Consider the following 27,925-nt stretch of genomic DNA (forward strand, 5'->3'; position numbering starts at 1 on the left):
GGTGTCTTGTGTCTAGGTTGAGTACTAGGAGGGTGTCTTGTGTCTAGGGTGAGTACTAGGAGGGTGTCTTGTGTTCAGGATGAGTACTATGAAGGGGAAGGGAGAGAGAGGAGTGGAGGGGAAGAGAGGACAAGGAAGGGAGAGAAAGGAGGCAGAAGGAGGGAAGGAAAAGAGAGGGAGATGAGTAGAGGGGAAGAGAGGGAGAGAAGTACTGGGGAAGAGAAGGAGAGGGGGGGTAGGGGGAGAGAGGACATAGGGATTATCCACAATAAGGAGAAAGGAAGTGAGTGATAATCCTCTATGTTATAATCCCTCGATAAGTCTGATGAAGGTTAATCCCCGTCGGGTCTTTATGATCCTACTGTATCTGAGCGCCAGTGTAGGCAGGTGATGATGAGTGATAGTTCGTCTGACGAATCTTTTATATAAGTGTGGTACTGTTGAGTGGAGGGGAAAGCTAGGCGATGCTTAAGGGTAGTACTGGTGTTGTTTCTACAGTAAGGGCAGCAGTTCAACCTTGTCTTATTGTGCTTCGTGGTTTCATTGCAGTTTGTGTACTCTCTCTCTCTCTCTCTCTCTCTCTCTCTCTCTCTCTCTCTCTCTTATCACACCTTAACTACCTCCATATTTACCTCCCCTTACAGGAGAACAATCCCCCGGGGTGTTCCTGATGGAGGACTCTGGCTCGTCACTCCTGCTAGCCCACGCGGCGGAGGTGAGGGCACCCACGGTGGAACGCGCCGCCCAGCTCCTCGACGCCGCCCTCGCCCACAGACTCGTCGATGACCAGGGACGCCACGCCCACCTCGTCTTCACCCTTAACATCTACCAGTACTCTGTCGATACCTCGGCCAAGGGCGGAGGTAAGAGGGTGGAGGGAGATGGTAACTCAGGGAGAGGAGGTAATAAAAGGAAGGAAATAAAGGGAGGGAGTAGGGGGAGATTAAAGGGAGAAGAAGGATACAGGTCAGAAGAGGGAGACAACAAGTGGGGGTAAGTTAATCTGTACGATCCTTATAACAGAGCCCCAATTGTTGTCTTTTTCCGGGTGGAGTTGTGGAGGGGAGGTGGTCACACTACGTTGTAACCATCAGTTCTCACAAAATCTAAAAAATAATATTGTACAACCATTAAAAATCTCTATCATCAGTCTTCACAACACTGGAAATATCTAATAAAAATAGCTCTCTTTCTCTCTCTTCTCTCTCTTTCTTTCTCTCTCCTCTCCAGACAGTTTCTTCAGCAGGTACAGAAATATCAACATTATATATCCGCACACAGTTGCTGGAGGAAGGAGTCGACTCCACCTGATGGACTTCGGGGCCCTGGAGCGAGGTAAAGGGCCTTCCAGACTCACTCTCTCCTCCCTCGGTAACGTCATCCTCGCCATCTTCAATGGACAGAAGCATCTGCCTTACAAGTGAGTACATGTTTTTTTACCCGCTGTGTTTACGCTGCCTGCCGCCACACACTTGTAATATTTATGTAAACAAGGATACATGTAATTGTTTTTCTAATATCACCTTCGTTATTATCACCAACACGTACTGACTTCACTAAGACATCAAACTTCGTGTTTGTTTTGAATCGTGAGGAGACTTATGTATGATCGGCGTCCCTTAAGGAGCCCTTGAGGAGTGTGATGCTGTTTACTGAGGTCGCCGGGGCTATCAGACACTTTACTCCTGCGAGTTATATGTTCTATATGTAACTTTATGTTATATGTTAGTTTCTGTAGCTTTTTAATGTTATTTTAGATATTGTTTCCATGTATATTATAAATGAGTTTGTCACAGTATGACTAACTAGGTAATATTTTCTTGTTTTATGATAAAATACTTGAATTACCAAATACACTTATTATGACGCTGAGCAAAATGCAGCTGCGTTTATGACTTTGCTATTGATCACCAACTCGCTCACTTACATTGCCACTCAGAAGCTTCTTGAGCCCTGGCAGGTGCTGCCTCCCTGTACCCGCGGATCCCCTTTGTTAATGTCTTGTGTCGTCCTTCTCACACCACAGGGACGGGAAGCTGCCGCGGCTACTACGAGAGTGTGTTGGGTCAGTGAGGTGCGTTGCGGCCATGTTGGTACACGTGTCTCCTACGTCAGGCCACTACCAGGAGACACTGGCCACCATCCAGCTGGCCTCCAGGGTCCACAGGCTGCGACGACGACGCATCAAGGTCAGTCTGCTGCTGGAACACTACGGCAGATTAAAGGTTCTCTTGTTTTACTTGTTTGAGTTAAGAATTACTGCAGCTGTGGATGACTATTGTTCAAAGGAGAGGCGTGACTAACATTATTTAATATGAAAAAATATATATCTACACATATTTTACCACGTATAAACTCAAGTGTTTGACCTTCGACCTGTATTCAGCCTCACATGGGCGGGTCAGGTTCAGGTGGGTCATCTGAGGAGTCGAGGTCAGGAAGGTCATCCCGGGGCACCATCACGGACACGGGTGGGTCATCCTCCGTCGACCCCTCGTCCTCGGAGCAGGTGAGACAAGGTTGATTCCTTCCTTCCTTGTACAGGTGAGCCAACATCATCACCTGTCAACACTTCCGGTGCACAGGTCGGTGACACAGGTTCAGTCAACACTGTTTCTACCTTACAGTTGCTGTACAGTGTACAGTTATTATACTGTAGTTATGTAAGACCTGGCGAGAAGTGTTACCAAAATTCACCAAACAAGTTAATTTTCTTTTTTCATTTTAACGTGAGCGTCTTGGTGGCTTTACAGTCTTACAACTTCACCAAACATGTACACTAACAGCTGGTGCTGCAGGACGAGATCCTCCAAGTTTTGGAATTAACATTAAATAAATATTTTTCAACAAAATATCCGCGAGAAGCTGAATCTTATAAGTCGGTGAGATTAAGTCTATCTGTCATAATTTCGGAGTGAGAGGAAGTTTTCTGTCAACTTAATATAAATTTAACTTTTACCCTCCAGATTACACGTCACGTTCGGCTCATCACTTATAATAGTTAGCCGTTTCTTCCTTATTAATGCCGGGGAAATATTACCTTGAAGCAACAGTCTAGCAGGATTTACATATATTGTATGTTGTTATGGAATTCAAGGCGATTCACGGAGTGTAATTAGAGGTTGGTGGTCTTTATTTTATTACTACGGATTTTTCTAAATAGAAAGAAGTAATTTCAGAGTGAAGGAATTAGAACTTATTTGTCTGTTTGTGTATTACCATGATATGACCCCCACCCCTCTCGCCCCCAGTCGTGTGACACCGTGATCTACGTGGGTCCTGCTGGCGACGACGCTACTGACGGGGAACACCCGCCTGTCTACCTCCCGTCTATTAACTCCGGTGACAACCGCTGCTCCATGAACAAGGCCCTCAGAGGCTCGGTCGTTGACGGGGCTTCCAAAATGGACTCCCAGAGGACGCCTAAGAAGTCCTCGAAGGTCTCAGGGAGCGGCAAGAGTCCCTCGAAACCAAGTAAACACTCGGTGACTTCTAAAGACGGGTCGCACTCGTCTCCTCACAGGACTAAAGACTCACACAAGAGTCGTGACGGTGTGAGTGGTAGTGGTGCGGTAGGTAGTGGCGGGAGTTTACCAAGAACTCCTACTAAATATTCTTCTTCGTCTGGTGCTAAACTATCTAGTGGTGCTACTCCCAAGTCCCCTAAATCCCCCCACGTCTCGAGACACAGTAGACATAAAGTAGCGGCAGGTATGACGCCGCATGCGGACGCCAGTGGGGCTCAGAGCCAACACGGCGGCAGTGAGGAACAGTGGATAGACGGTCCCAGGTTCCACAGAGCTAAAGTTTACGACGGACACAAGATGAAGAGTTACGAGCTGGAGACGTGGATCGACGGACCCGAGGCGACCTATGGCTACATGGACGACCACAAGAAGTCCATGATACAGAAGTGGGTGGAGACACAGAACGCCCAAGTCCAACCCAAGTCCTCAGAACACTCGCAGAAAAGTCCGAAGCATAAACAGTATAAGGAACTAACACAGTTCAAGACCGTGGAGGACGAGGAGTCTTCCCCGAGACACAAGGAGAAGCACAGAGAGAAGAGGAAGAGCAGCGAGTGTAAGGAATTACGTAAAGATGGACAACACACAACCACCAGAGAGAAGGACGTCACGCCTCGTAAGAGAAGGAGTTACGGAGACAAGCCTCACGCAGCGAGTCAACCGGTGGTCGAACCAGAGGAAACCAACAAACCGAAGGTTCACTCATACGTGTCCGAACCACTTAAGACAGAACCTCCCAAGGCTCAGGAACCGGAGAGTGCGAGTCCGGTGAACAAAGTAGAGCCACACGCGGTGAGTCATGTCGATAAAGTGCCTGAAAGTGGAGTGAGAAGTGAAGTGAAAAGACAGAGTAGTGTCAGTGAAGTGTCGTTAAGTTCGACCGCTTTTCCGGATGCCAACGCCAACTTGCCTCCAGCAACGGTGGCGGCAGCGATAGGTCAGAGGTCAGGGGGTCACCAGGGAGTGTGTGACGTGCGTATGACCTTGACCAATCAGACTGCTCCTGCTACTTCAGCTATTAGAGGTCACGAGGTCGAGGAGGAGGAGGAGGAAGAGGTCCTTCAGGTCACCTACGTGGAAAACGAGACACCTCGGGTAGACATGAGGACCCTGGCGCCTGATGGTGAGTAGAACGAGGAAGTGTTGTTGTTCTTGGCTCTCTAAGTCACCCCAGTGGTAAATACTGTAAGTCATGAGGCAGTGTGATTCATCTCTTGTAAGATATAGTTTTGCATGATATTGGCTCTCGGGTTTTGAGATCGGAAGGGCATATGTTTTAATTGTTGGTCCTGTTGTAACTTACACACACACACATGGGAGACCATAAAACACAGTTACAACGCTGACCTTCCGTTTTATGTGTGTCAGCGTTGTAACTTACGTGTCGCGGTGTGTGTGTGTGTGTGTGTGTATGTGTGTGTTTTATTTGTAAATATATGGGTGTGTGTGTGTCTTGCCTACATTGTACATGTATATATGCTGCATATGTATCGTCCTCAAGCAGTGGAGGAGGATAGAGCCACGGAGGTGAGGTCGTCCTCAGACGAGACTACGACGGCGGAGGGCGACCCCATGGAGGAGGACCAGTCTCAAGTGTCATCTGAGGACGCTGCCACGGAGAGCCTCACTGAGGAGGAAGTGGTGTACCCTAGACCTGCCAAGTTCATCCTGCACGAGGTGAGTCTCTCTCTCTCTCTCTCTCTCTCAACATGTAGACATTCTAAAACAAAAGGATAATTAAACAGGTTCTCTCCCACACTCTCTCTCACTCTCCTCAACTCTTCCTCACACTTTCTCACTCTCCCAACTCACACGTTCTCACACAACTTATTCTCCCTTTTTCTCTCTCACTCTCCTTACACTCTCTCATTCTCCCTAACTCTCCCTGACAGGTGAGAGACTTGGACGAGGGGGAAGAGGAGCTGGAAGCGGCGCTGGACCGGTGGCTGGCAGAGGAGGACAGGGAGTACATCGAGGTAGAGGAGCCGGAGGAACCCGTTGAGATGGTCGACTCCTGGTGCCAAGTATGTATTGCGGGGCCACCTGAGGGTCACATAGGGGCCATTTTAAGTAATTTTAGGACCTCTTGGGGTTATAATGAGTCATCTGAGGGTCATTCTGGGTCAGCTGGGGTCATTTGGGGATAATCTGGGGTTATTTTGGGTAATCTGGGGGTCATTTTGAGGTATTCTGGGGTCATCTAGGGCTATTTGGAGAAATCTGGGGTCATTTGGGGGTCATCTGGGATAATTTTAGGGATTTTGTGGGGTCATCGTGGGCCATATTGGGTTATGTGGACCATTTTAAATTAATAGTGGTTATTTGGGAGCCATATTAGGTTATGAGAACGTAAAGTTAAGGTAATTATTGGTCAGAAAAAATCAGTTCTTTCACTAAATTCTCTTTATGTGTCTTTTTTCTTTTTTCTATTTCTTTCATTCTCTTTAAGTCTCTCATTATCTTTCTCTGCCTTTGTTAGTCTCCTTCTCCCTTCTGTCTCTCTCCCTTTCCTGTTCCTTTTCCCCGTCTCGTTCCATTTCTCTTTCCTTCTCTCTGTCTGTTTTTCTCTTTCTCTCTTGCCTCTCTCTTCTTTTACCTTTCCTCTTTATCTATTTTTCTCTCTTATCTCCCTCCGTTCCTTTCAATCTCTTACATTATCTCCTTTACGCTTCTCATTTATCTGCCCTAACACACACACACACACACACACACACACACACACACACACACACACACACACACACACACATACACACACACACATCCTCGACACCGGCTCCTACTACCACCTGAGATCCCTAGCCCGAGAATGGCTGTTCGACACCACAACCGCATCCAGCCCATACGTGCACGAACTGATCTCTATAAGAACAGCCCAGTCCGAACCATTGTAAAAATTATCAATAACTTGTAATAAACTAGTGTATTCACTCCCAGTAAATACTACTTCCTGCACTGTCACTATGTTGAGATGCCCTGTAGTTTGAGCTTTTCCCCATCTAGTTATTATATATCATATTTATATCACTTATGTTATTTGTATATTATTTGTAATTCGAAACCCATTCCCCAAGTATGTAACTGTATATTTTCAGCCTTCTGGCTGCCAAGCTCTTTCAATAAACCGTTAATTATTATTATTATTATTATTATTATTATTATTATTATTATTACATACACACTCACACACATACAGACACCCCACTACCCCAATCCCTTCTCACACACACATTCCCACCTACCACCTATACCCCTCCCTCCCTACACACACTCCCCCCAATCCCCCCACACACAACTAATCCCCACTCCCCCAATCCCCTCTCACACGCACATACCCACCTACCCTCATCCCCCCCACACACACATTTTCATCATCTCTCACTTGTTACTGTCAGGTGTTGAGAGTGTCAGGTCAGCGTGTCGTGGACGAGTTCAGGAAAGTTAATGATAGTGAGACAAGCGCTCGCTAATTTGTGTTCCAACTTGTTGACACTCTGAGCCAGGGTGTTCTGCTTCTTGTTCGGGTGTCTGTGTGTCTGTCTGTCTCTCTCTCTTTTCTTGTTAGGGTATCTCTCTCTCTCTCTCTCTCTCTCTCTCTCTCTCTCTCTCTCTCTCTTAATGTGAGTAAGACAAACGCTCCTAATTTCAACCAACTTGTTGATAAGAATCGTGACAGCTACACGGTGCCACCAGACTCGAGCAGACATGTTGATGTCTTTGCATATTCGCAAATAAGAGAAAATATGAACAGAGAGACAGACGCGAGAGGTGTCGTCCAGAAAGACACATAAAAAGCACAAACGAACAAAAATTATTTATGTGGTCAAGTAATGGTGAGCCAACACGAAACAGACATGGCAGGATTATTGTACCAGACATGTTATCCCGGAACAGAGAGAGAGAGAGAGAGAGAGAGAGAGAGAGAGAGAGAGAGAGAGAGAGAGAGACATTCCTTTTCTCCAAACCATGACCACACAATATTGACACACGAAAATTATGTCTCTATCAGAGGTAAATATTGACTACTTCCCCTCCTCCCTCACACCTCGTATATTCCACCACTTTATTTACGTCTTGGCAACTACACCAGCTGGAGTGATAAGTTGCCAAGTATCTAATTTACTTCAATTTACCCCCGGAAAGGCGTATTCTTATGTAGGTTACGAGCTTAATCGGATTCACTAAGGATCGTACGGGATTCACTAAGGCTCGTTAGATAAATAGTCCACGGATTTGAAGACATAAGAACGCATTTAAATGTTTGAATTAAGATTAAATACAAATATAACGTAAAAAATAATTTCGCAATTAAACTGAAAATCTACTTTAACTAGATACGTTCATTTAACATCTATACTTACGAGAAAAATTTATCGTAGGAGTTTTTTTTGTGTATCTGGTTTGAGGTGTGACGTGTTATCAGACTATTTGTAGCTGTATTGACTGTGTGTGTGTGTGTGTGTGTGTGTGTGTGTGTGTGTGTGTGTGTGTGTGTTTCTGTCAGTCTGGTTATCTATCAACGTATTTATTTATAGAGAGAAAGAGAGAGAGAGAGAGAGAGAGAGAGAGAGAGAGAGAGAGAGAGAGAGAGAGAGAATAAACATTAAACTTGGCATTATTTATTCATACTCTTAATATGGTAATACTTAGAGAGCTTTCCCCGCCCAACTTTCTTAACAACTCCTATAGTTGTTTGCACTCTAAGTGGCACGAAATTGGCCCAGGTGATTTGGTTGTTAGTTGGATGAGACGAAGGACAGATGTTGTTAATTTATGCCAAATCTTCCTTAATAACAACCTGATTGAGAGTTGTTATTTAAAATTGACTCGGGGTTGTAATTTAAGATTTATAATGGCTTAATATAATCACAGAGCCCCTTATAAAATCGTATAGTTATATTAATGTAATCAGAAATCCCCTTATCAAATCCTGTAATCCTCTTAAGTTATTTGGATTTATTTACGAATAAGAAATGAGAAGATGGTTGATAAAACAAGATAGAAGAGAAGAACAAATAATAGGGTTTTAATGAACAAGTGACGAGAGTATGTATGTTATGTCACGAAGGTCGAGCACAGTTTCACGTGTTAGTTTATGATTGGGTTTGACCTGAATTAACCGCCTCTCTCTCTCTCTCTCTCTCTCTCTCTCTCTCTCTCTCTCTCTCTCCATATAACCACTGTCTCTCTCTCTCCCCAAGGTCACTGAAGAGGATATTGAACGGACATTAGCTGAAGCTGGAGTCCACTTCATTCCCTTTCTCCAGCATCGCCACTTGCTGCCTACCCTTCAGGAGGAACCAGGTGAGTCTGCGGAGCCCCTCGACCACCACATGGACCACCTGCACCAGCTGGAGGCCCTCAACAATGTGAGTATCTCTGTGTTGTTTCGACTTCTTGTTCGACTTTAACTAGTCATATATTTATTCTCTCTCTCTCTCTCTCTCTCTACTATGTCACTGTTCATCCCATATTCCTCTATTCCACCCACTTTGTGAACTTTGTGAACTTTGTAAACATAAGAAAGACAGAATGACCTCACTTAACCCTCGTCTTCCTAAAATCTACCAGCAGGTGACCTCGAAGATCGGGTCAGGGGTCCTGGAAGAGCCCCTACAGCCCCTGAAGGTGCCAGAGCAGATGGTGGGTGACGCGGCCTTCCTTCACCCCGCGGTCAGTCCCCAAACTTCCGTTTTCTAGTGAATGATAATACTATTGTCTGTAATGATGACGTCATCTACTGATTATTCCTACTTTTTCTTATGGTAGTTTTTTCGATTTTTTGTGGTGGTATTTTAGGTGAATAGTCCTACCTTCTTCGTAATAATAATAATAATAATAATAATAATAATGATAATAATAATAATAATAATAATAATAATAATAATAATAATAATAATAATAATAATAATAATAATAATAATAATAATAATAATAATAATTATTATTATTATTATTATTATTATTATTATTATTATTATTATTAATATTATTATTATTATATGAAAATTACGATTAATAATATCACTATCAGTATTCTTACCATCACCATTATTAATGATCATTGCCCTGGGATGGGGACTGGGTTGATGAGTCACATCAGCCAACACATAACTTTGACAGTAGCCCTCCGTCACCCTCAGGGCGGGGACCATCCGGGAGGAGAGTTCAAGAGCAGCCCCCGCTATGAGCAAATGATCAAGGACCCAAACTTCACCGCCAAGACCCACTACTTCGCCAAGAGGCTGGAGGAACTGCAGCAGCTCCACGAGTTCTACAGGAATCTGGCCAAACAGGCACCCAGAGGCAGGAACTCCGTCAACTCGCCGTCAGCCAAGGAGCTGACGGAGGTGAGTGAGGATGAGTCCAGCGTCTCTGAAGGAGGAGAGGAACCTGAGCCAAAGATCTTACCTCAGCCGTTTTTTAGTCAAGAGGGCACCCTGACCAGCATGAAGATGAGCGGGAGGGATTATGAGTTCAGCTGGAAGTCTCTACTGCCGGAGGAGATCGATGTCCAGAGTGAGACGCATGAGGAAAAGACTGAGGGGGAAGACACGTCATCAGAAGTCTCTAAGGACGTCAACGATCCTCTTTACGACATCCAGAGTGATATTATGCCGTATCTGCCCAGCAACTACGTCAGTTTAACGACTCTCAGCGCTCTCAGACAGCCAGATGGCGCCTCCAATCCTAATCTAAACGGGGAATTCGCCCATACTGAACCCCAGGCTGACGCTGCGCCCCCAGATAACGCTGTACCCCTGACAACGACGCTGCAGGAAAGATTACCCGGCAACGGCGCCTCCCTTTCTGACGACGAGAGTAATGTTAAGCAAGTTAAAGTAAAGAAGGAAAAGAGAAAGAAGAAACTCGGGTTACTGTCCAAGTCAAGCAAGTCCTGTGTCTACAAGGAGGAGGCGGACTGTGAAGAGGGCTCCACCCACAGCAAGCTGAGCTGGAGTCGTTTTTTTGGCAGTCCGAAGCACAAAGGTTCTCCAAAGGACACCTCCAAGAAAAGTAGCAAATCTAATTCGAAATCCAGCAACAAGTCCCCAACATCGTCAGGCAAGAGCTCGGAGAAGAGCGACAAAAAGTCCCAGCGAGAGAGAGAACGATCGAAGGACTTCAAGACTTGTGCGTCCAAGGACAACAAGAGCAACAAGGAGGGGAAGGTGAGTCACTCCCAGGAGAACCACTACGGCCCCGACACCACCAAGCAACCAGACAACAAGAACACTAAGGCCCTCCAGAAGCTGGACTCTGATCGGTCTAATGGTAGCTTGAAGAGCAAATCCCCAGCGCGCAAGAGCTCAGAGAATCGCAGTGGACGGAGCGGGAGGAGAGAGAGCAGAGAGCAGCCACAACAGCAGTGCCAGCAGCCTCTACAGCAGCAGCAACAGTGTCAACAACCTCCACAACAACAGCAGCAGCAGCAACAGAGTCAGCGGTACCAAGGCTTCCACTGGGACTCCCCTCTGCCGCCATTCCTCCCCGTCACCACCGCCGCCATCCACCCTGGCTACGACTCCGGCGCTGACTCAGGCGTCGGCCTTAAGGTGCGTCACACTATTCTGTCATACTGTCTTAATTAGAGAGTGTGTGTGTGTGTGTGTGTGTGTGTGTGTAAAATATCGTCATTTGAACACAAAGTAAATTAAGATTATATTACAGAGCTTGAAAGGTAAAGTGCACTACATACTTTCCATTGTAGAATAGATGTGACTTTTTGCTGTTACTTGGATGATATAACCATACAGGTGTCATAACTATGTCTAATGAGGTAGTGTGTGTGTGTGTGTCTGCGTCCAGGTGATCCCACGGGCGAGACGGTCCAGGGGCGAGAGTCGTCATGGGGAGAGTTCTGGCTACGAGTCCGTCATCCGCGACTCTGAGTGCTCCTCCTTCGGCTCCTCCCAGGACTCCGGCCTCGACGACGACGGCCTCAAGGGCAAGGCTGAAGGGAGAGGTAGGTCGAGCTCTGGCGGTAGAGGAATATATGTGAGAGCGAAGCAGATGGTGGCAAGTGTACGCTGGTGTGGAGGTGGCTGGGGGGACGACAAGAGGAATGGGCGGAAAAAATAAGTCCTAGAAAGTGTAAAGGGCATACAACATGGCAAGGAAGGAGGCGGAGGAGGAGGAGAAGGCAGTGATCGCACTATGACACTTCAGGAGTTCGCTTGAGTGAGGTAGACGTCGGTTGTGGTAGAGAAAGATAGGAAGGAGAATCATGAGGTAAAGATACAATAGGAAAACAGGGTGTAGGAAAAATGATAAACATACAAGAGGGAAAAAAAGCTATAAGTATAAAATAGATTGGAAGATGAAGCGTAAATATAGAGGATTTAGAGAAGAATGGTAGGTAAAATACAATATAGGATAAGGGGGGGGGGATATCCTGTGTTCTGAAGGTACGTCAGTTAGTGTGGGTCAAAGAGGAAGTTCCCAGACATAGTTTATATTTTGGTCTATATATAATAAACAATTTACTAGTTAAAAGTCCCCAATAAACCCGTCCTATACACAAGGTTAGGTTAGGTTAGCCCTCAGTCGTTAATAGTCACACATTGTAACGTTGTCCTCTGTAAACAATGTAAGTTAGAGCTGTGAGCTACTTAATGTCCCCTTCACTGTGTCGCTCATATTGTAAACTTGTTATATATAGCGAACATTTGTCTGAGAGTAACTAGAAAACAGCATATTCTTTGTACCATCTTTCTTTCTTCGTAAGGGAGTGAAAACATAGCCGCCGGGACCACCAAGGCCAGACACCCCCCTCAGACGCGTTCCAAAATCTCAGAGACTCATCCTCCTAAACACGTCCAAAAAACGACCTGTCCCTCTATAACCAGTCATTCCCATTCCCATTCCCATTCCAAATATCTGCCATCGAGGATGCCATCTGGATCGCCCTTGAGGACCCAGAAAACGACAACTACTGCAACATCAGCTCTTGAAGTCAAGGCGTCTGGAGGAGGCGGCAGCGGTGGCGGTGTAGGTGGAAGTCCCTCTATGCGCGTCCCTGTGGAAGAGTTTGACGAGGAGGACGTAGCGAGGTACGAGAGCCACAAGACCGAGGAAGACATCGCCAAGTGCCGCAGGACGCAGGAGAAGATCCGCGCCCTCAGGGAGAAGCAGGACCAACTCAAGCAGGAGCTGGAGGCTGCCAAGAGCCGCCTCATGATCGACAAATCCAGGTGGAGCTTCGAGTGTAAGACATTGATCTGTTGTGTATCTCCGTTCCCGCCACCGCTTGTTCTGGCAGCGCTTCTTCCCCCTTTCGTTTTCGGCCATTTTGTTTACAAAGTATTATACAAAGATAAAAATTTATTTCATCAGTCCTTAGATCTAAATTTTTGCTTGATATAATTCCTTTGATCTCACCCTCAACAAGTGCGGCAGTATCGGATGACACAGTATATTGATGCTACATGTCTTACCTCTTATTTTGCCTGTACCTTTGTTTTGTTAGTGGTAGACGTATGTTAGTTACCTGTACATGTGTTGTCATGCATGCCTCAACCTTGACCACCTTTGTTATAAGTAGATACATTATTCCTAACGTTTTCTTGTAACAATAACTTTCAAGGCCAGTTTGGTTATATATGGGTGCGGCGGCAGAGAAAAAATAGAGCTCACCTCCTGTCCTAATGGTCCCTGGTTCGCTTCCAGACAATGCAAGATAACTCAGCTGTCAATAGGAACCTAATATCACAGTTTGGGAAGTGAAGGCGGCTGAGTGTAGCTCTGGCCACACTGTCTCCTTGTGCACCGCATAAAAGACTTAGTGTACAGTGTGCTGTATCCGCACTGCCCCTGCGGGTCCAAATTTCACTTTTTATTTGTATAAAGATAAATTATTCATAATTCCGTCCAGCTACGACTTCTAAAAGCACTTTTGTGTATATAAAAACACATTATTCATACACCCAACTACCGTGACTCTAAAGCCTGATGAAAAAGAAAAAGTTTTCGTGAAATATATAAGAGAAACTAAGGATAATATACGCTACATCAGAGTGACTATAATAACACTTATAAAACACATATGCGAGTCTCGTGGTGTCTTCAAGTGCCGGAGGAAGACTTGTTCACGAACACAAACACCTCATAAACTCCGTCTTGTTACCTGAATAAATACCTGTGCAATTCAATCCATTCCGTATGGCTTAATTTAGTTCACAATAACTTATAAACTACCCATAAAAAAATTCCTTTATTTTATTCCCCATAGCATCCTGACAACCCCGCATGATAAACCATATATTACCTTACGTGTTGCTTATTTATCCAGGTAATATTAGTTAAGTTTGTGTTACAGTTCTGAAGCATTTATTAGTTAAGTAACAATTAAGATGGAGGGAATTATTTTTTTGTTTTTGTGTTGGCTCTATGGAGATTATCCCCCGAGTACGATGAATTAACCCACTGAGTACGATGACTTAATCCCTAAGTACAATGACAATCCCATGAGTACGACGACTTAATCCCCTGAATACGAAGACATTACCCCCTGAGTACGATGACTTAATCACCTGAGTACGATGACTTAACCCTCTCAGCAAGATGACATAATTCTCTGTGTAAAATGTCATAATCATATTAAAAGGAACTGGTAATCTTATTCAAAAGATTAACACATTATATTCTAAAGGTTAAGTTACTTAGTTCAACAAGTCTTCAATGGACTGATTCATTGCACTCAGTAGGTTAGTATCGTAGCAACTCTGAACATGAGCTGCCATGCACAGGCCAACCGGCCTATTGCAGACTCCTTATTTTCTTATGTTCTTATGTTCAAGGGATTAAGGAATGACAAGTGCGGCAGCAGAGATGAGGTGGGAGAGTCAGGTCATGTCATTTCAGGTCAGGTTAGGTCATGTCAGGTAAGGTCAGGTCACTAGGGGATAGCCAGGCACAATGGCAGCTGTCTAGGGATATGTTGCAGTGACACAGGTGGGTTGACCTTGTTTGGCTGTTTTAAGTGAATTTGCTGCCGTGATATATTTGTATTATTGCATTCAGTCCTCTCTCTCTCTCTCTCTCTCTCTCTCTCTCTCTCTCTCTCTCTCTCTCTCTCTCTCTCTCTCTCTACATATTTATATCTCTGCGTGTGTCTCTTTTTACTTCGTTTCCTTTTAGTCATTTGCTCTCTCCCTAAAGTCTATTTCTGTTAATCATATTCCTCTCGTTCTCTCTTGCTCATCTCTTTCTCTTTTACTGTCGCATACCATCTCCTTCCCCGTTTCTTTCTCACCATCTCTCCCTCTTACTCATCCTTCGTGTCGTTCTCCCACACACTACAAAGTTGGGCCTTTAAAGTCAGGGAGGGGAGAAGTGATAAATGGCAGTGAAGAAATAAGCAAAGCATTGAACAGCTACTTCTTATCAGTTTTCACAGAAGAAATTTGAGATGAAATTCCAGAGGTGGAACTGATATTTAAGGGAAAGGAAGAAGAGAAATTAAAGAATATCACTATCAGAAAAGAGGATGTTCTTAAGAAGATAAATAAACTAAAGAAAACAAAATCCCCAGGGCCGGATGAAATTTTCCCTCGAGTCTTGAAAGAGTGTAGGGAACAGATTAGCGGACCCCTCGTAAACTTATTTACAAAATCATTAGACACTGGAGTTGTGCCAGACTTGTGGAAACAGGCAAATGTAGTACCCATATTCAAAAAGAGACAGAGCATCAGCCTCAAATTACCGGCCGATCAGTTTGACGTCAATAGTGGGGAAATTTCTTGAATCAATTACAGCAGATAGCATCCGATCGCATCTAGAGAAAACCAAATCAATCTACGACTCTCAACATGGGTTTACAAAGGGAAAATCTTGTCTAACAAATCTGCTAACGTTTTTGTAGGAAAGTCTTCGAGGTAGTAGATAATGACGAAAATTACGATGTTATTTACTTAGACTTTAGCAAAGCATTTGACAGAGTACCGCATCAGAGGCTTCTGAGAAAAATTAAGGCTCATGGTATCGAGAGGAAAGTTTTAAATTGGATAAAATCATGGCTCACCGATAGAACGCAGAGGGTCAGCGTAGATGGTGTTAAATCTGAGTGGGGCCGTGTAACCAGTGGGGTTCCCCAGGGGTCAGTACTAGGCCCACTCTTGTTCATAATCTACATAAACGATCTAGATACTGGGATCAGCAGTGACATAAGCAAGTTTGCGGATGACGCCAAAATAGGGCGGCAAATTAATTCAGGGCAGGATGCAAATGCATTACAGGAGGATCTAAATAAACTGCAGGGGTGGTCTGAAAAATGGCAAATGAAATTCAACACCAGCAAGTGCAGTGTACTTAATATTGGAAGAACAAATACTTATAATGTATACAGCCTTAACAACATCAACCTAGAGAAGTCGACTTGTGAAAGAGACCTAGGGGTACTTGTAAGCCCGGACCTACGGCCTAGAAAACAGTGCGTTAATGTTCGAAATAAGGCAAATAGAGTATTGGGTTTTATATCTAGAAGTGTAAGTAACAAGAGTGCAGAGGTCTTATTGCAACTATATCTTGCGCTAGTCAGGCCGCACCTCGATTATGCGGTTCAGTTCTGGTGCCCCTATTATAGAATGGATATAAATTCACTAGAGTCGGTGCAGCGAAGAATGACAAAAATCATTCCGGGACTTAGAAACCTTCCATATTAGGATAGGTTAAAGAAACTTAACTTGCATTCCCTAGAAAGACGAAGAGTGCGGGGAGATATAATAGAAGTATTTAAGTGGGTGAAAGGAATCAATAAAGGGGATATAGATAAAGTTCTTATAATATCCGAGCAGGATAGGACTCGGAGCAACCGATTCAAGTTGGATAAATTCACAAATAGGGTGGTGGACGAGTGGTAGTAACTCTCGACAGGAGCTGCCATGCGCAGGCCAACCGGCCTATTGTAGACTCCTTATTTTAATATGTTCTTATGTTCTCCCCTCTATCTATCTCTCTCTTCCGCACCTTCCGTATCTCTCTCCCACACAGCGCTCTTTCCTCACCCTCTCCTTCACTCTCACTAACACTCCGTCTCTCTCTCTCCCCACCAGTGCACGTTGAGGAGTGTATGACCTGGCGTGATGACGGCTACGTAGAGGCGCTCCAACAGGAGACTATCATCCTGGCCAAGAGGGTAATGGCCGCCAGGAGTCGACTGCTCCTCTCGACCTGCTTCGACGCCTCCGCTAACGTACAGGACAAGGATATCTGCGAGGGGGAGGCCTTTGACGTCTCCCCCAGTCTGCAGGATAAGGATCTCTGTTTCGAGGAGGGATTCCTAGATGACTTCTTGTTCCTACCAGACAGAGATGTGCGCCAGGGCGCCTCAGCTCTTGATTGTGACCTGTCTGTGATTAGTGAAGAGGAGATGGTCGAAGACGAAGAGGCGGAGGACAAAGTCCATGTACTACGAAGGGGAACGAGTAACTGGAGTGAACGAGATAATGAAGAAGACGACGACGAAGAAGACAGGGGGAGAATACTTGGAATGACACAAAGAGAACATGAAGATGATTGTGTCACCCGGGGTAAGGGAGACGCAGTAAGACACAAGACACAGGAAGAACCCAAAGGCAGTTGTGATAAACCTAATACAGATGTTGTGATGAGGAGGTTCGGAACGCCTCCGGGCAGTAGAATCGGATCCGGAGTGAGCATCGGCGAGGGCTTCAACGTGGAGGACTGGCGGCGCCTGAAGGAGTCTTTCATTCTCTGACTAAAGCTTCCTGTTATGTTTGTTTACATCGATCAGCTGTTACTCCAGCAGCTGATCCAAAGTTTGTTTATATCAATCAGCTGATGCTCTACCAATCAGTAGATTTATGAGTCTACTTTGTTATCTGGGTCACCGTGGCTCCATTGTCTCAAACTTCTAGAATTTTGTTTTATATATTTCTAATTATCCTCATTATCAACCACTGTAAAAAAAATTATTTTATACTTCTTTTCTGCCCCGGATATTGTGGTCACATTAAACAAATAATTATGACGGGGAAAAATATTCGAGTTCCTCCTCTGGGATCCATCACCATGTAAACACAAGGCTCAGCGTGGCCCCATATCTGCCCTCAAGGATGTGTCGTGTGTGAGTGTGTGATGTAAAAAAAAAAATACAAATAAAAAGCTAGATATAAGATAACCAGAACAGCTACAGCTAAAAAAGAAGAAAAAATGGTTCTATCAGCACCAAACACTTATATTTACCTGTACAGTATTTTATATTATGTAATTTACGTGTGATAGCTTTGTGAACTCAATATCATCATCTTCCCGTATACATATATATATAAACCAACCCCACCTTCCCCATCACGGTGGTTCTTCCAATTGCCTATTTTGTACAGATCTTTTAGGTAAGTGTATTTTTTTTTTTGGGTGTAAAATTAAAACAAAAAAAATATCAAGGAAAATCGTGTAGAGTTATAATATGTTTTGCGAAATGACTGGGGAGTGTGTGAGAGTGTGGAGGATGAATGTGAGAGTGTGGAGGATGAGTGTGAGAGTGTGGATGTGGAGGAAATATGTGAGTGTGAGAGATGTTTGAGTATGAGGAAAGCTTGTGGGAGTGTGATACAGGTCTGTGAGTGTGAGAGGTGTGTGTGTGTGTGTGTGTGTGTGAGAAAGAGTAGGAGGAAAGAGTGTGAATGAGGTGTCGTGGTGAGTTTTGGCACGTCATTAGTTGGAAATATTAGGACCTGAGGTGAAGTGGTCACATATGATGGGGACACAACACGTCCTTTTAAGACTCACAAAAGAACAACATCTGTATAAAAAAAAATATACCATAATTGATCACTAAACTTCTATGGTACCCGATGCCATGACAGAGCACGGAAATACTGTACTATGACAGCAGAAAGAATACCATGAATTACCATCAAAATGTCAAGCTAGTTGGAAGAAGCACCATGAATGGCCATTAAAATGTCATGGCAGCTTGAAGAAACACAAGAATCGAGTAAGCTGGGACCCTGGACACGCTACAGTACACCCATGAGGTACTGTATGACCCATTAGAACCTTAATGGCACCAGTTTAAACCCCATGCGACAATTTGTACAGACATTGTGTGGACCAAGAGCCATCGGACCGTCACTGAACCCGATTTAAACCCCATGAAACAACTTGTACAGATAACGTGTACCAGAATCCATCACGACCTCACTGAACTTAATCCAAAACCTGTGGAGAACTTGTAAATAGACCCGCTCGCTACATTAAGAACCTTGCCGTGTACAGCAGAGGAGAAACACTCGTAGCGTATAAGGTGAAGGAAGACCCTAGTGAACGCCTGTTGCTGATGGTGTCTAGTGTGTGCGTTGTGGGCTGAGTCAATTATACGTCTTGTCATATTATCCTGATGAAGTAGAAGAAGAGGAAGGAAGAAGGTAGAATATGTCGAGATATGAGATACTTTATAATTTATTTAGTCCTTACTGGAAAACTAAACGTCTGCATGTGAACGAATGTCTCAGATCTTTACCACCGTAACGTAAATCAACGCCAGCCCAGGCAGAAGGCGGGCGAAAGTATGTCGGGCTTAAGTTTCTATAAGTATTTAATTGCGAGGTGTGGTGTAGAAAAGCCAAGCGTTGCCTTCTGCTCATGCTGGCGCTGGTACAGGGTGGTAAGATGTATGTGTGTGTCTCTCTCCAACCAGTGTCTTATTCTCAAACTAACTTAACCGGTCTAGTCTAAGAGTGGAATCCATCTGTAGATTATTATTATGATTATTATTTGTTGTAATTATTATCATTGTTATTTTTTTTATTAATATTATTATTATTATTATTATTATTATTATTATTATTATTTGTTGTAATTAATATTAATATTATTATTATTATTATTATTATTATTATTATTATTATTATTGTTATTATTATTATTATTTGTTGTAATTATTATAATTGTTATTTTAATAAATATTATTATTTTCATATTACTATTATTATTTTTATTTATTTTTTAATGATTATCATTGTTATTTTTATCAATGTTAGAATTATTTTCATTATTATTATTATTATTATTATTATTATTATTTACAGTACTATTATCAATATTCCTTAATCCTTCCACATGACTGTTGCCTGTAGGTTTTAATAAGTTGTGTTATATAAGACATATACACTATATAATTACCTTGAGATATATGTAAAATTATACTGTACGTTTGATATTTATTTTATAATCGGTTCCCAGAAATGTTCTTTGAGCCGTTTTCTTTGAGGTGTTAATTTTCTTGATTGTAATTGATTAAGAGAATTTTCTTCTCGTCGACCTCAGGTGTAAACAGTATTACCTGGATTACCTTACGTCAGTATTTTTTAAGAGGAATTACTTAATTACTAGTCATCATGATAAGTCTTTGTTTGTCTTAATTTTCTTATTTTTCCCTTTTCTACCTCTACTTCTCTTTTCTACTTTTCCTTTTCCCCACATTGTCACCCCTCTCCTCTTCCTTCTATTCATCTCCACTATCTTCTTCCCTCATCACTAGTTTCTCCATATATAAGCTTATTAAAATAATAGTCAATGCCATTTACTTATTAATATTAATATTTATTTATCATTATCAATATCAACAACTACGAACGACAGAAACTCTTACTCAACTTTTCACTATTTACAAACACAACTCTATCTAATACACAAGAGTAAGAGTTAACGTTTTGGGTCATAATTCTCAGTGAGTCTTACGATAAAATTTCCTCGTAAGTGAAGATCTAAGAATGTATCTAACTGATTAAGATAAAACACAAAAATAACTTACAAGACATGGCATCCAAATGACACTTAACTAGATACGCTCACTTAACACTTTACACCCTGTAGTTAAGGTACAGAATATTCAGAATGTTTTGTAAGTTAACTTCGTCTCCTAAATGGTATTAAATGAGGGTGTTTAGTTAAGTAGAGTCTCGGTGTATTTCTGATGCCATTTTGTGTAAGAGATTTCTGTGTCATCGAACTCAAGAGGTTGTCATCGTACTCCAAAGGTTAACTAATCGTACTCAACGGATTAACTCATCGTACTCAAGACGTTTACACAGTCCCAACATAACATAATCTCCCAGTGTTGCCAGAGGGACGAGAAGCGGGTGGGGTGAATGGAGTGTCACATCAAGTATTTATTTAATCAGTCAAATAATAATAAAATCACCTTGTGTTTTTTTTATTATCTCTAAAGAACCTCATTTGCTTGGGTTAAGTCGCTGACATGTGATATTTTTATAGTTTTATATATTAAAGAATATATAATAATATGATTGTTAATGTCATCTGTTGGTTTTATTCACCTTTGTTATGTAATGATGTTAAGATGTTAAAATAATGTGAAATATATTAAAGGAATGAAGAACCACAAACAAGGTAAATCAAGGTAAGTATTTAAGTACCAAGAGTTACTTAAATAGACCTAATTTAACCTGACCTAATCAACTTACCGTGACCAAAGATGACCTCGTTGTGTTAGTAGTCTTCGTTGTCTTAAGATATATAATATTATAGTACTGGTAATATTGAATATAAGGGTTACAGTATTAACATTACTACTTCAACTACTACTTATTACTATTGCCACTAAAAATAATAATAATAATAATAATAATAATAATAATAATAATAATAATAATAATAATAATAATAATAATAATAATAATAATAATAATAATAATAATAAAAATAATAATAATAATAATAATAATAATAATAATAATAACAATAATAATAATAATAATAATAACAATAATAATAATAATAATAATAATAATAAAGATCTTTCTTAAATTCAACTCCACAAACAACAAAGCGACAATGTGAATGATAAAACTAATAACTAAAGAGAACAAAGAAAGATGGATAAAGATAAGTAACAAAGAAGAATGTATAAACAAACAGACAAACAACAGATAAATAATGATCAACAAGGCTACACAACATAACGCGGGGAATTATAATAATGTAGCACAAACTTGGTGATTTGTTCTGAAAATAAACACCGGCATAAAATCACCATCTCTCAGCTCAAAGCATCACCATCTGTATGAGCTCACAGCATCATTTCTCACTCTCAGGTCACAGAATCACCATCCTGCACACTTATCTCCCTCACTATCTGATCATCACTATCTTACAGCGAAACAAACCCACACAGTCATTTCCCTCACTATCTTACAATGGGACAAATTCTTACTATCGACACCATCTCAGCGTCACCAGCATTATCACTATCTCTCAGCATCACCACTATCTCTCAGCATCACCACTATCTCTCAGCATCACCACTATCTCTCAGCATCACCACTATCTCTCAGCATCACCACTATCTCTCAGCATCACCATTATCTCTCAGCATCACCACTATCTCCCAATATCACCACTATCTCCCAGCATCACCACTATCTCCCAGCATCACCACTATCTCTTAGCATCACCACTATCTCTCAGCACCACCATTATCTCTCAGCATCACCACTATCTTTCAGCATCACCACTATCTCTCAGCATCACCACTATCTCTCAGCATCACCACTATCTCTCAGCATCACCATTATCTCTCAGCATCACCATTATCTCCCAGCATCACCACTATCTCTCAGCATCACCACTATCTCTCAGCATCACCACTATCTCTCAGCATCACCACTATCTCTCAGCATCACCACTATCTCTCAGCATCACCATTATCTCCCAGCATCACCACTATCTCTCAGCATCACCATTATCTCCCAGCATCACCTGCCCATCACCTGGTATTAGCATCTTCCTTCCCGACGTTGTATTACCTTCATCTGTCCGCCTCTGAGAACGACCGGGTATAAGATGATTGGGTTAGAGAGACGTTCCCTAATCTCCCAGATGACTGACTCGAATAATCGGTTCCCAGTGACATATTTCAGCCGCTCGACAATTACTTCAGGAAGACCCAATTGGCCAGAAATGGAATTGCCTTATCAGAACACGGACTCAGCCGCTCCTGCTTCATTAGCGGGAGGATGTGTGTTGTCTTGGTCTAACGTAATAGTGATAGAAAAATTAAGTGAATTGAGTGTAATGCCTAAATTGTTGCAGTGGGTCAAGTTAGAAGCATGATGGCGGCGTGATACTGTTTATTTATTTTGGAAAGCTGTGTGTGTGTGTGTGTGTGTGTGTGTGTGTGTGTGTGTGTGTGTGTGTGTGTGTTCCCCCTTCTCTTCTTCGTCTTCTCATCCTCTTCCATTTCCCCTTTCTTCAGCAAGAGAAGGGTCGTCTCAATGCGGAAGACGTACTCAAGATATACTTAGTGTCTTCTCTCCTCCTCCTCTCCCTTCCCTCCTCCTCCTTCTCCTCTTCGTCCTTCCTCTCCCTTTCCTTTTCGTTTTACTCCTCACATTGTGGAGGAAATGATACCGAGAAAATTTTCTTTTCTCTCTCTCTCTCTCTCTCTCTCTCTTTCTCTCTCAACATGTCTTCCCATTCCTTTATAATCCTTAAATTCTCATAACACAAAGCTGACCTCAATTCTGACATCACAACCAAAAAGACGCCATCATACCCTGATATCGCATCATATCTGACAATTCACTGACATCACAACATAGCTGACATCACGCTGACGCCACACTAACATCAACCTCCCACAGACAACAGTAAAGAAAATAAACCAAGTTGATACATTCCGTGTTGTCAGATTTCAGGAATTGTGAGTTTGTGTCAAAAAGTGGTTCTGTTTACATAAGGCCTACGTGTTTGTACAACTGGGAAGAGTCACACGTAGAACTATGCCCTTTAAACCAACCACGGGGTGTGTGTTTCATCCCCCCCCCCCTCTCTCTCTCTCTCTCTCTCTCTCTCTCTCTCTCTCTAGCTTTTAAGTGCCCCCCCCCCTTTTCTCCTCTTCCTTTACTCTTCTGTATGCCGCTGGTCTTCTATCACCCTCTCACCCCTCTTTCTCCCTCTCTTCTACAAACCCTCCCCCTCTCCCTCTTCCAACAACTCTCCCTCACCTCACTTCTCCCCTCGTCCTCTCCCTCCCCTCTCGTTATTTGATCTTTATCGCCTCTTCCACTTTTTCCCTCTACTCCCTTCACTCGTGTTAAGTCAGGGTGTTGAGCATTACCTCCACCCACTCTGTGTATAGAAAGGTGTATAAGAGAGATGTGGAGGATAATGATGTAGGAGATAGATAGATAGATAGAAAGATAGATAGATAGATAGATAGATACATAGATAGATAGATAGATAGATATATAGATAGATAGATAGATAGATAGATTCATAGATATGTCATTCAGTAAAATTGTCATACATATTCACTTTCCTTCTGCATATTCATCATGCAGTTTAGTCAACTGGTTGCTTACTGAATGTCCATCCCTATTCATAAGAACATAAGAACATAAGAATGGAGGAAACTGCAGCGGGCCTATTGGCCCATACTGGGCAGTCCCGTTTACACCCAACCCCTATTGCTCATATAAGCATCCAACCTATGTTTGAAGCTATTCAGCGTATTCGAGTTAATGATGATATTTGGTAACTTGTTCCATTCATCCACTACTCTGTTTCCAACCCAGTGTTTACCTATTTCACACCTAAATCGAAATTTGTCTAATTTAAAACCATTGTTACGAGTTCGCTCCTGGTTGGATAGTTTGAGTACCTTTGTAATGTCCCCTTTGTTTAGCCCTGACTTCCACTTATACACCTCTATCAGGTCGCCCCTCGCTCTACGTCTCTCGAGGGAGTGCAAATTAAGATGCTTTAACCTGTCTCTATACTCAAGTTTCCTAATGCCCGGGATTAGTTTTGTCATTCTCCTCTGAATTCTTTCCAATGATTCTATATCCATCCTGTAATACGGTGACCAGAACTGAACTGCGTAATCCAGGTGTGGTCTCACAAGCGCAAGATACAGTTTTAGGATGACCTCGCTAGTCTTATGCTTCTTTCATCGCTGTATGAATTGATACTTTATTAGCCTTGTTACGAGCAAAAACACATTGTTTACTTGAAGCAGGTTCCTACTTATCATTACTCCTAAATCTCTCTCTCTCAGTCGGATTTCTCTATGGCATCGTTGTTCATCTGGTATCTGGTTTCCCTGTTTACATCTCCTACACTGAGTACTTTACATTTGTCCACGTTGAATTTCATCTGCCATTTTTCAGACCATTCGAAAAATTTGTTTAGATCTTCCTGTAGTTTTGCCGAGTCCTCGTCAGATTTAATAACACGTCCTATTTTAGTGTCATCAGCATATTTACTTATGTTGCTGTCTATGCCGATATCTATGTCGTTTATGTATATAATAAATAATAATGGTCCAAGTACTGAGCCTTGGGGAACTCCACTTGTGACGTTGCTCCAATGGGACTTAGTGCCGTTAATGCTCACTCCCTGTTTCCTGTCCTGTAACCAAGCCCTAATCCATTTAAGGATGTTACCTTTGATGCCATGTGCTTCTACCTTTCTAATTAGTCTTTCGTGGGGGACTCTGTCGAAGGCTTTGCTAAAGTCGAGATATACCACATCATAATTGTGCCCCTCGTCCACCTATTCGAAAACTGATGAAAAGAATGTTAATAGATTAGTTAGACAAGAACGTCCGCTTGTGAAGCCATGCTGGGAATCATTGATCAATCCGTGCTTCTCCAGGTGATTTCGTATAGAGTTTGAAATGATTGCTTCCAGTAATTTGCCTACTATTGATGTTAGACTGATTGGGCGGTAGTTAGAGGATAGTGATCTATCCCCTTTCTTGAAAATCAGTATTACATTCGCTATCCTCCAGGATTCTGGTACTACACCTGTTTTTAAGGACATGTTAAACAACTTTGCTAAGGGCATACTAAGCTCTTCCTTACATTCATTTAATACTCTGGCAAATATTTCATCAGGACCAGGTGACTTATTAGGCTTTAGTTTGTCTATTTGCTTACTAACATCGTTTACTAGTCACTACTATCTCGCTTAATTTGTTTTCTTCACTATCTCTGAATAGAGTCGGTGCCTCGGGTATCATGTTTAAATTTTCAGTGGTGAAAACTGTTTAAAAATATTTATTCAAATTATTGCTCATTTCTCCGTCGTTATCAGTGAGCTCGGCGGTATCTGACCGTATTGGTTCAATCTTTTCTCGTGTTTTAGTTTGATACATTTGGTAGAATCCTTTGGGGTTTGTTTTCGCCTCCCTTGCTATCCTTACCTCATTATTCCTCTTGGCTTTCCTTATCTCGGTTTTAACCCTACTCGCCAATATCTTATAATAATCCTGGAGGTAAATTTCGCCACGCTTTATCCTTCTACCTATAGCCTTCCTTTGGCAAGGATGTTCTTTAAATATAATTATTTATCCATTTAGGGTCATTGTTGTCCTGATCACAGGTTTTGTATGGTATGTTCTGCCTTTTGTGCATTAAGTAACTCATTATTTAGGTGTCGTGGAACTCAGCAATCTCAGATCTCGTTATCAGGTCTGAGTCATCTGTCAGGTTCACAGCCAGCGTGGCTTCCCCCTCTCAGCTGCCTCTGCAAACTGTCAAAGTTTGCCTTCTGAAATCTGGTACTTCAGTGGAATTTTCTTACGTCTTACCTGAAAATCTAATTACTTTGTGATCGCTGTTTGCAGGTTGCGTTTCCCTACCTCTGACATTTGCTAATGAGGTTTCTCTGTTCGACAGAACTAAATCAAGTATATTATTACCCCGTGTGGGTTCCGGTTATATGTTGACTTGGGAAACGGTCCTGGATGTCTAGAAAATCTTTGATTCTGGAGTTACCCGTGGAGTCGGTCAATCTATTTGGCCCAAAGGTTAAAAGTCGCCTACTACAGACTTTTGTTGTGTATGGAAGCCCTCGCATTTCATCCCAGATAAGTCATCAAATTGCTATCAAGATTGGGAAGTCTACTTATATATATTACTCCTGTGATTAATTTTTCTCTACCGTCGCTTAATTCTGTACCAAAATTGTTTCTGTATTCTGCTCAGTTTTATTTTCTTATTTATTTTCACACTTCAGATTATCCTAACATAGATTGCTACTCCGCCTCCTTTCTGGTCTTGCCTATCGGTATGGAACAATTGTAACCCGCAATTTGGTATTTGACGGCAAATCACGTGAATCTGGTTTATCCATGTTTCAGTGAATACTATTATATCGATTTTTCGCGGTACATACCAAAGCCCCTAATATCATCCATTTGTTTCTCATACTTCTACTGTTCGCATAGTAGACATTTAAGTTAGTCGTGTTCAGGTCCTCCTTTACCATGTTTGGTTTTAAACTCCTGGCTTTTAATTTGGTTTTGTCATCATTCCTAACACTATTTCCCTGTAATCTTTTACTTTGTTTTACCACTCCCATTGCAGTTTCCCCACCCCGTTGCCCATATGTTCTCCTAGCACCCCATCCCTAGCATAGGGTCCTTCTGCCGTAGAAGTTGTCCCAGTTATTTAATGAATGGGACAGATATTGACTTGCAATATCTGTCAAGACGGTCGTTGACACCAACCGCCCTTGACAACCATTCACTGCCAACTCTCCCTTCTGGGCAGGACACAGCATATGATGGGGATCCTCCTTAGACCCTGTCCCGATCTGTAGCTGCATGAACTTATCAAAGCTCTCGCTCACGGCCAATCATTTTCTGCACTGAGGCAGATAATGGGTTTGTTCCCATTACCAGACAAGATATTGTCCATCCTGTCAGTCCATATCCCCCACCCCGAAACCTGTGACACCCCTCATCCTATTTTTGTTTTTACCACAAAGGCCCTGTCCATATGCCTTACCTGTGAGTCACCAACAATTAAAGTCTTTATACCTTCCTTGTCATCCCTGTCCTGGCTGTACTAACGTCCAATTCGTCTATCAAGGGACTGAGCAGTTGATACACTTAGCTGCTGTTGTCGTTGTTGTCGTATCCTTGGTGTATTTCTTCACCACCGGCCGATATTCCCTCCTCACAACCTTCCTGCTTGAGTTTTCGTCCAGACACTGGCTTTTCCCTGTCCCACCTCCTTGCAACCTCGCCAGCTCTTCTTCCTTTAATTTCCAGGTTCTCCAACGTGGCCCTCTCCAATTTTATTCCTTGGCCTCGCCAATTCTTCCATGGACCACTCCAGTTTGGTCAACAAACTTTACCCAAGACCACACATAGCACTGGCCATATCTGATAATTGTATGGGGAGCTAACCTGCCATGACTAACTACTACTACTACTAATACTTTTTAATACACTATTACTACTACTACTACTACTACTACTACTACTACTATTTTTTTTTTTAATGTGGCCTCCAGCTCCAATAGCCACACCTTGCCACCATTTATTTACCTTAATATTAAATATCCTAATACATAAGAAGCCACTAATAATAATAATAATAATAATAATAATAATAATAATA

The 27,925-nt window shown here is 42.4% G+C and overlaps 1 protein-coding gene across 3 annotated transcripts in view; it reads left to right on the plus strand.

The window, feature by feature from the left end:
• Positions 1 to 17,917, plus strand: part of LOC121854313 (kinesin-like protein KIF26B) — a 21,231-nt gene extending 3,314 nt beyond the window's left edge. Inside the window, exons 5-17 of one of the 3 annotated variants that reach the window (XM_042348903.1) lie at positions 645 to 863; positions 1,282 to 1,420; positions 2,027 to 2,189; positions 2,387 to 2,509; positions 3,252 to 4,650; positions 5,029 to 5,204; positions 5,420 to 5,551; positions 8,729 to 8,896; positions 9,099 to 9,200; positions 9,671 to 11,083; positions 11,337 to 11,493; positions 12,256 to 12,735; positions 16,580 to 17,917. In XM_042348903.1, coding sequence (XP_042204837.1) covers positions 645 to 863; positions 1,282 to 1,420; positions 2,027 to 2,189; positions 2,387 to 2,509; positions 3,252 to 4,650; positions 5,029 to 5,204; positions 5,420 to 5,551; positions 8,729 to 8,896; positions 9,099 to 9,200; positions 9,671 to 11,083; positions 11,337 to 11,493; positions 12,256 to 12,735; positions 16,580 to 17,244 — 5,336 coding nt within the window. In that variant the 3' untranslated portion in view covers positions 17,245 to 17,917. The remainder of the gene's footprint in view (positions 1 to 644; positions 864 to 1,281; positions 1,421 to 2,026; positions 2,190 to 2,386; positions 2,510 to 3,251; positions 4,651 to 5,028; positions 5,205 to 5,419; positions 5,552 to 8,728; positions 8,897 to 9,098; positions 9,201 to 9,670; positions 11,084 to 11,336; positions 11,494 to 12,255; positions 12,736 to 16,579) is intronic. The other 2 variants (XM_042348904.1, XM_042348905.1) reach the window with 2 other exon arrangements.
• Positions 17,918 to 27,925: the final 10,008 nt, after the last annotated feature.

This window comes from Homarus americanus, unplaced genomic scaffold, assembly GCF_018991925.1.
Source record: "Homarus americanus isolate GMGI-L3 unplaced genomic scaffold, GMGI_Hamer_2.0 scaffold54443, whole genome shotgun sequence".
In the NCBI taxonomy this organism is placed as follows: domain Eukaryota; kingdom Metazoa; phylum Arthropoda; class Malacostraca; order Decapoda; family Nephropidae; genus Homarus; species Homarus americanus.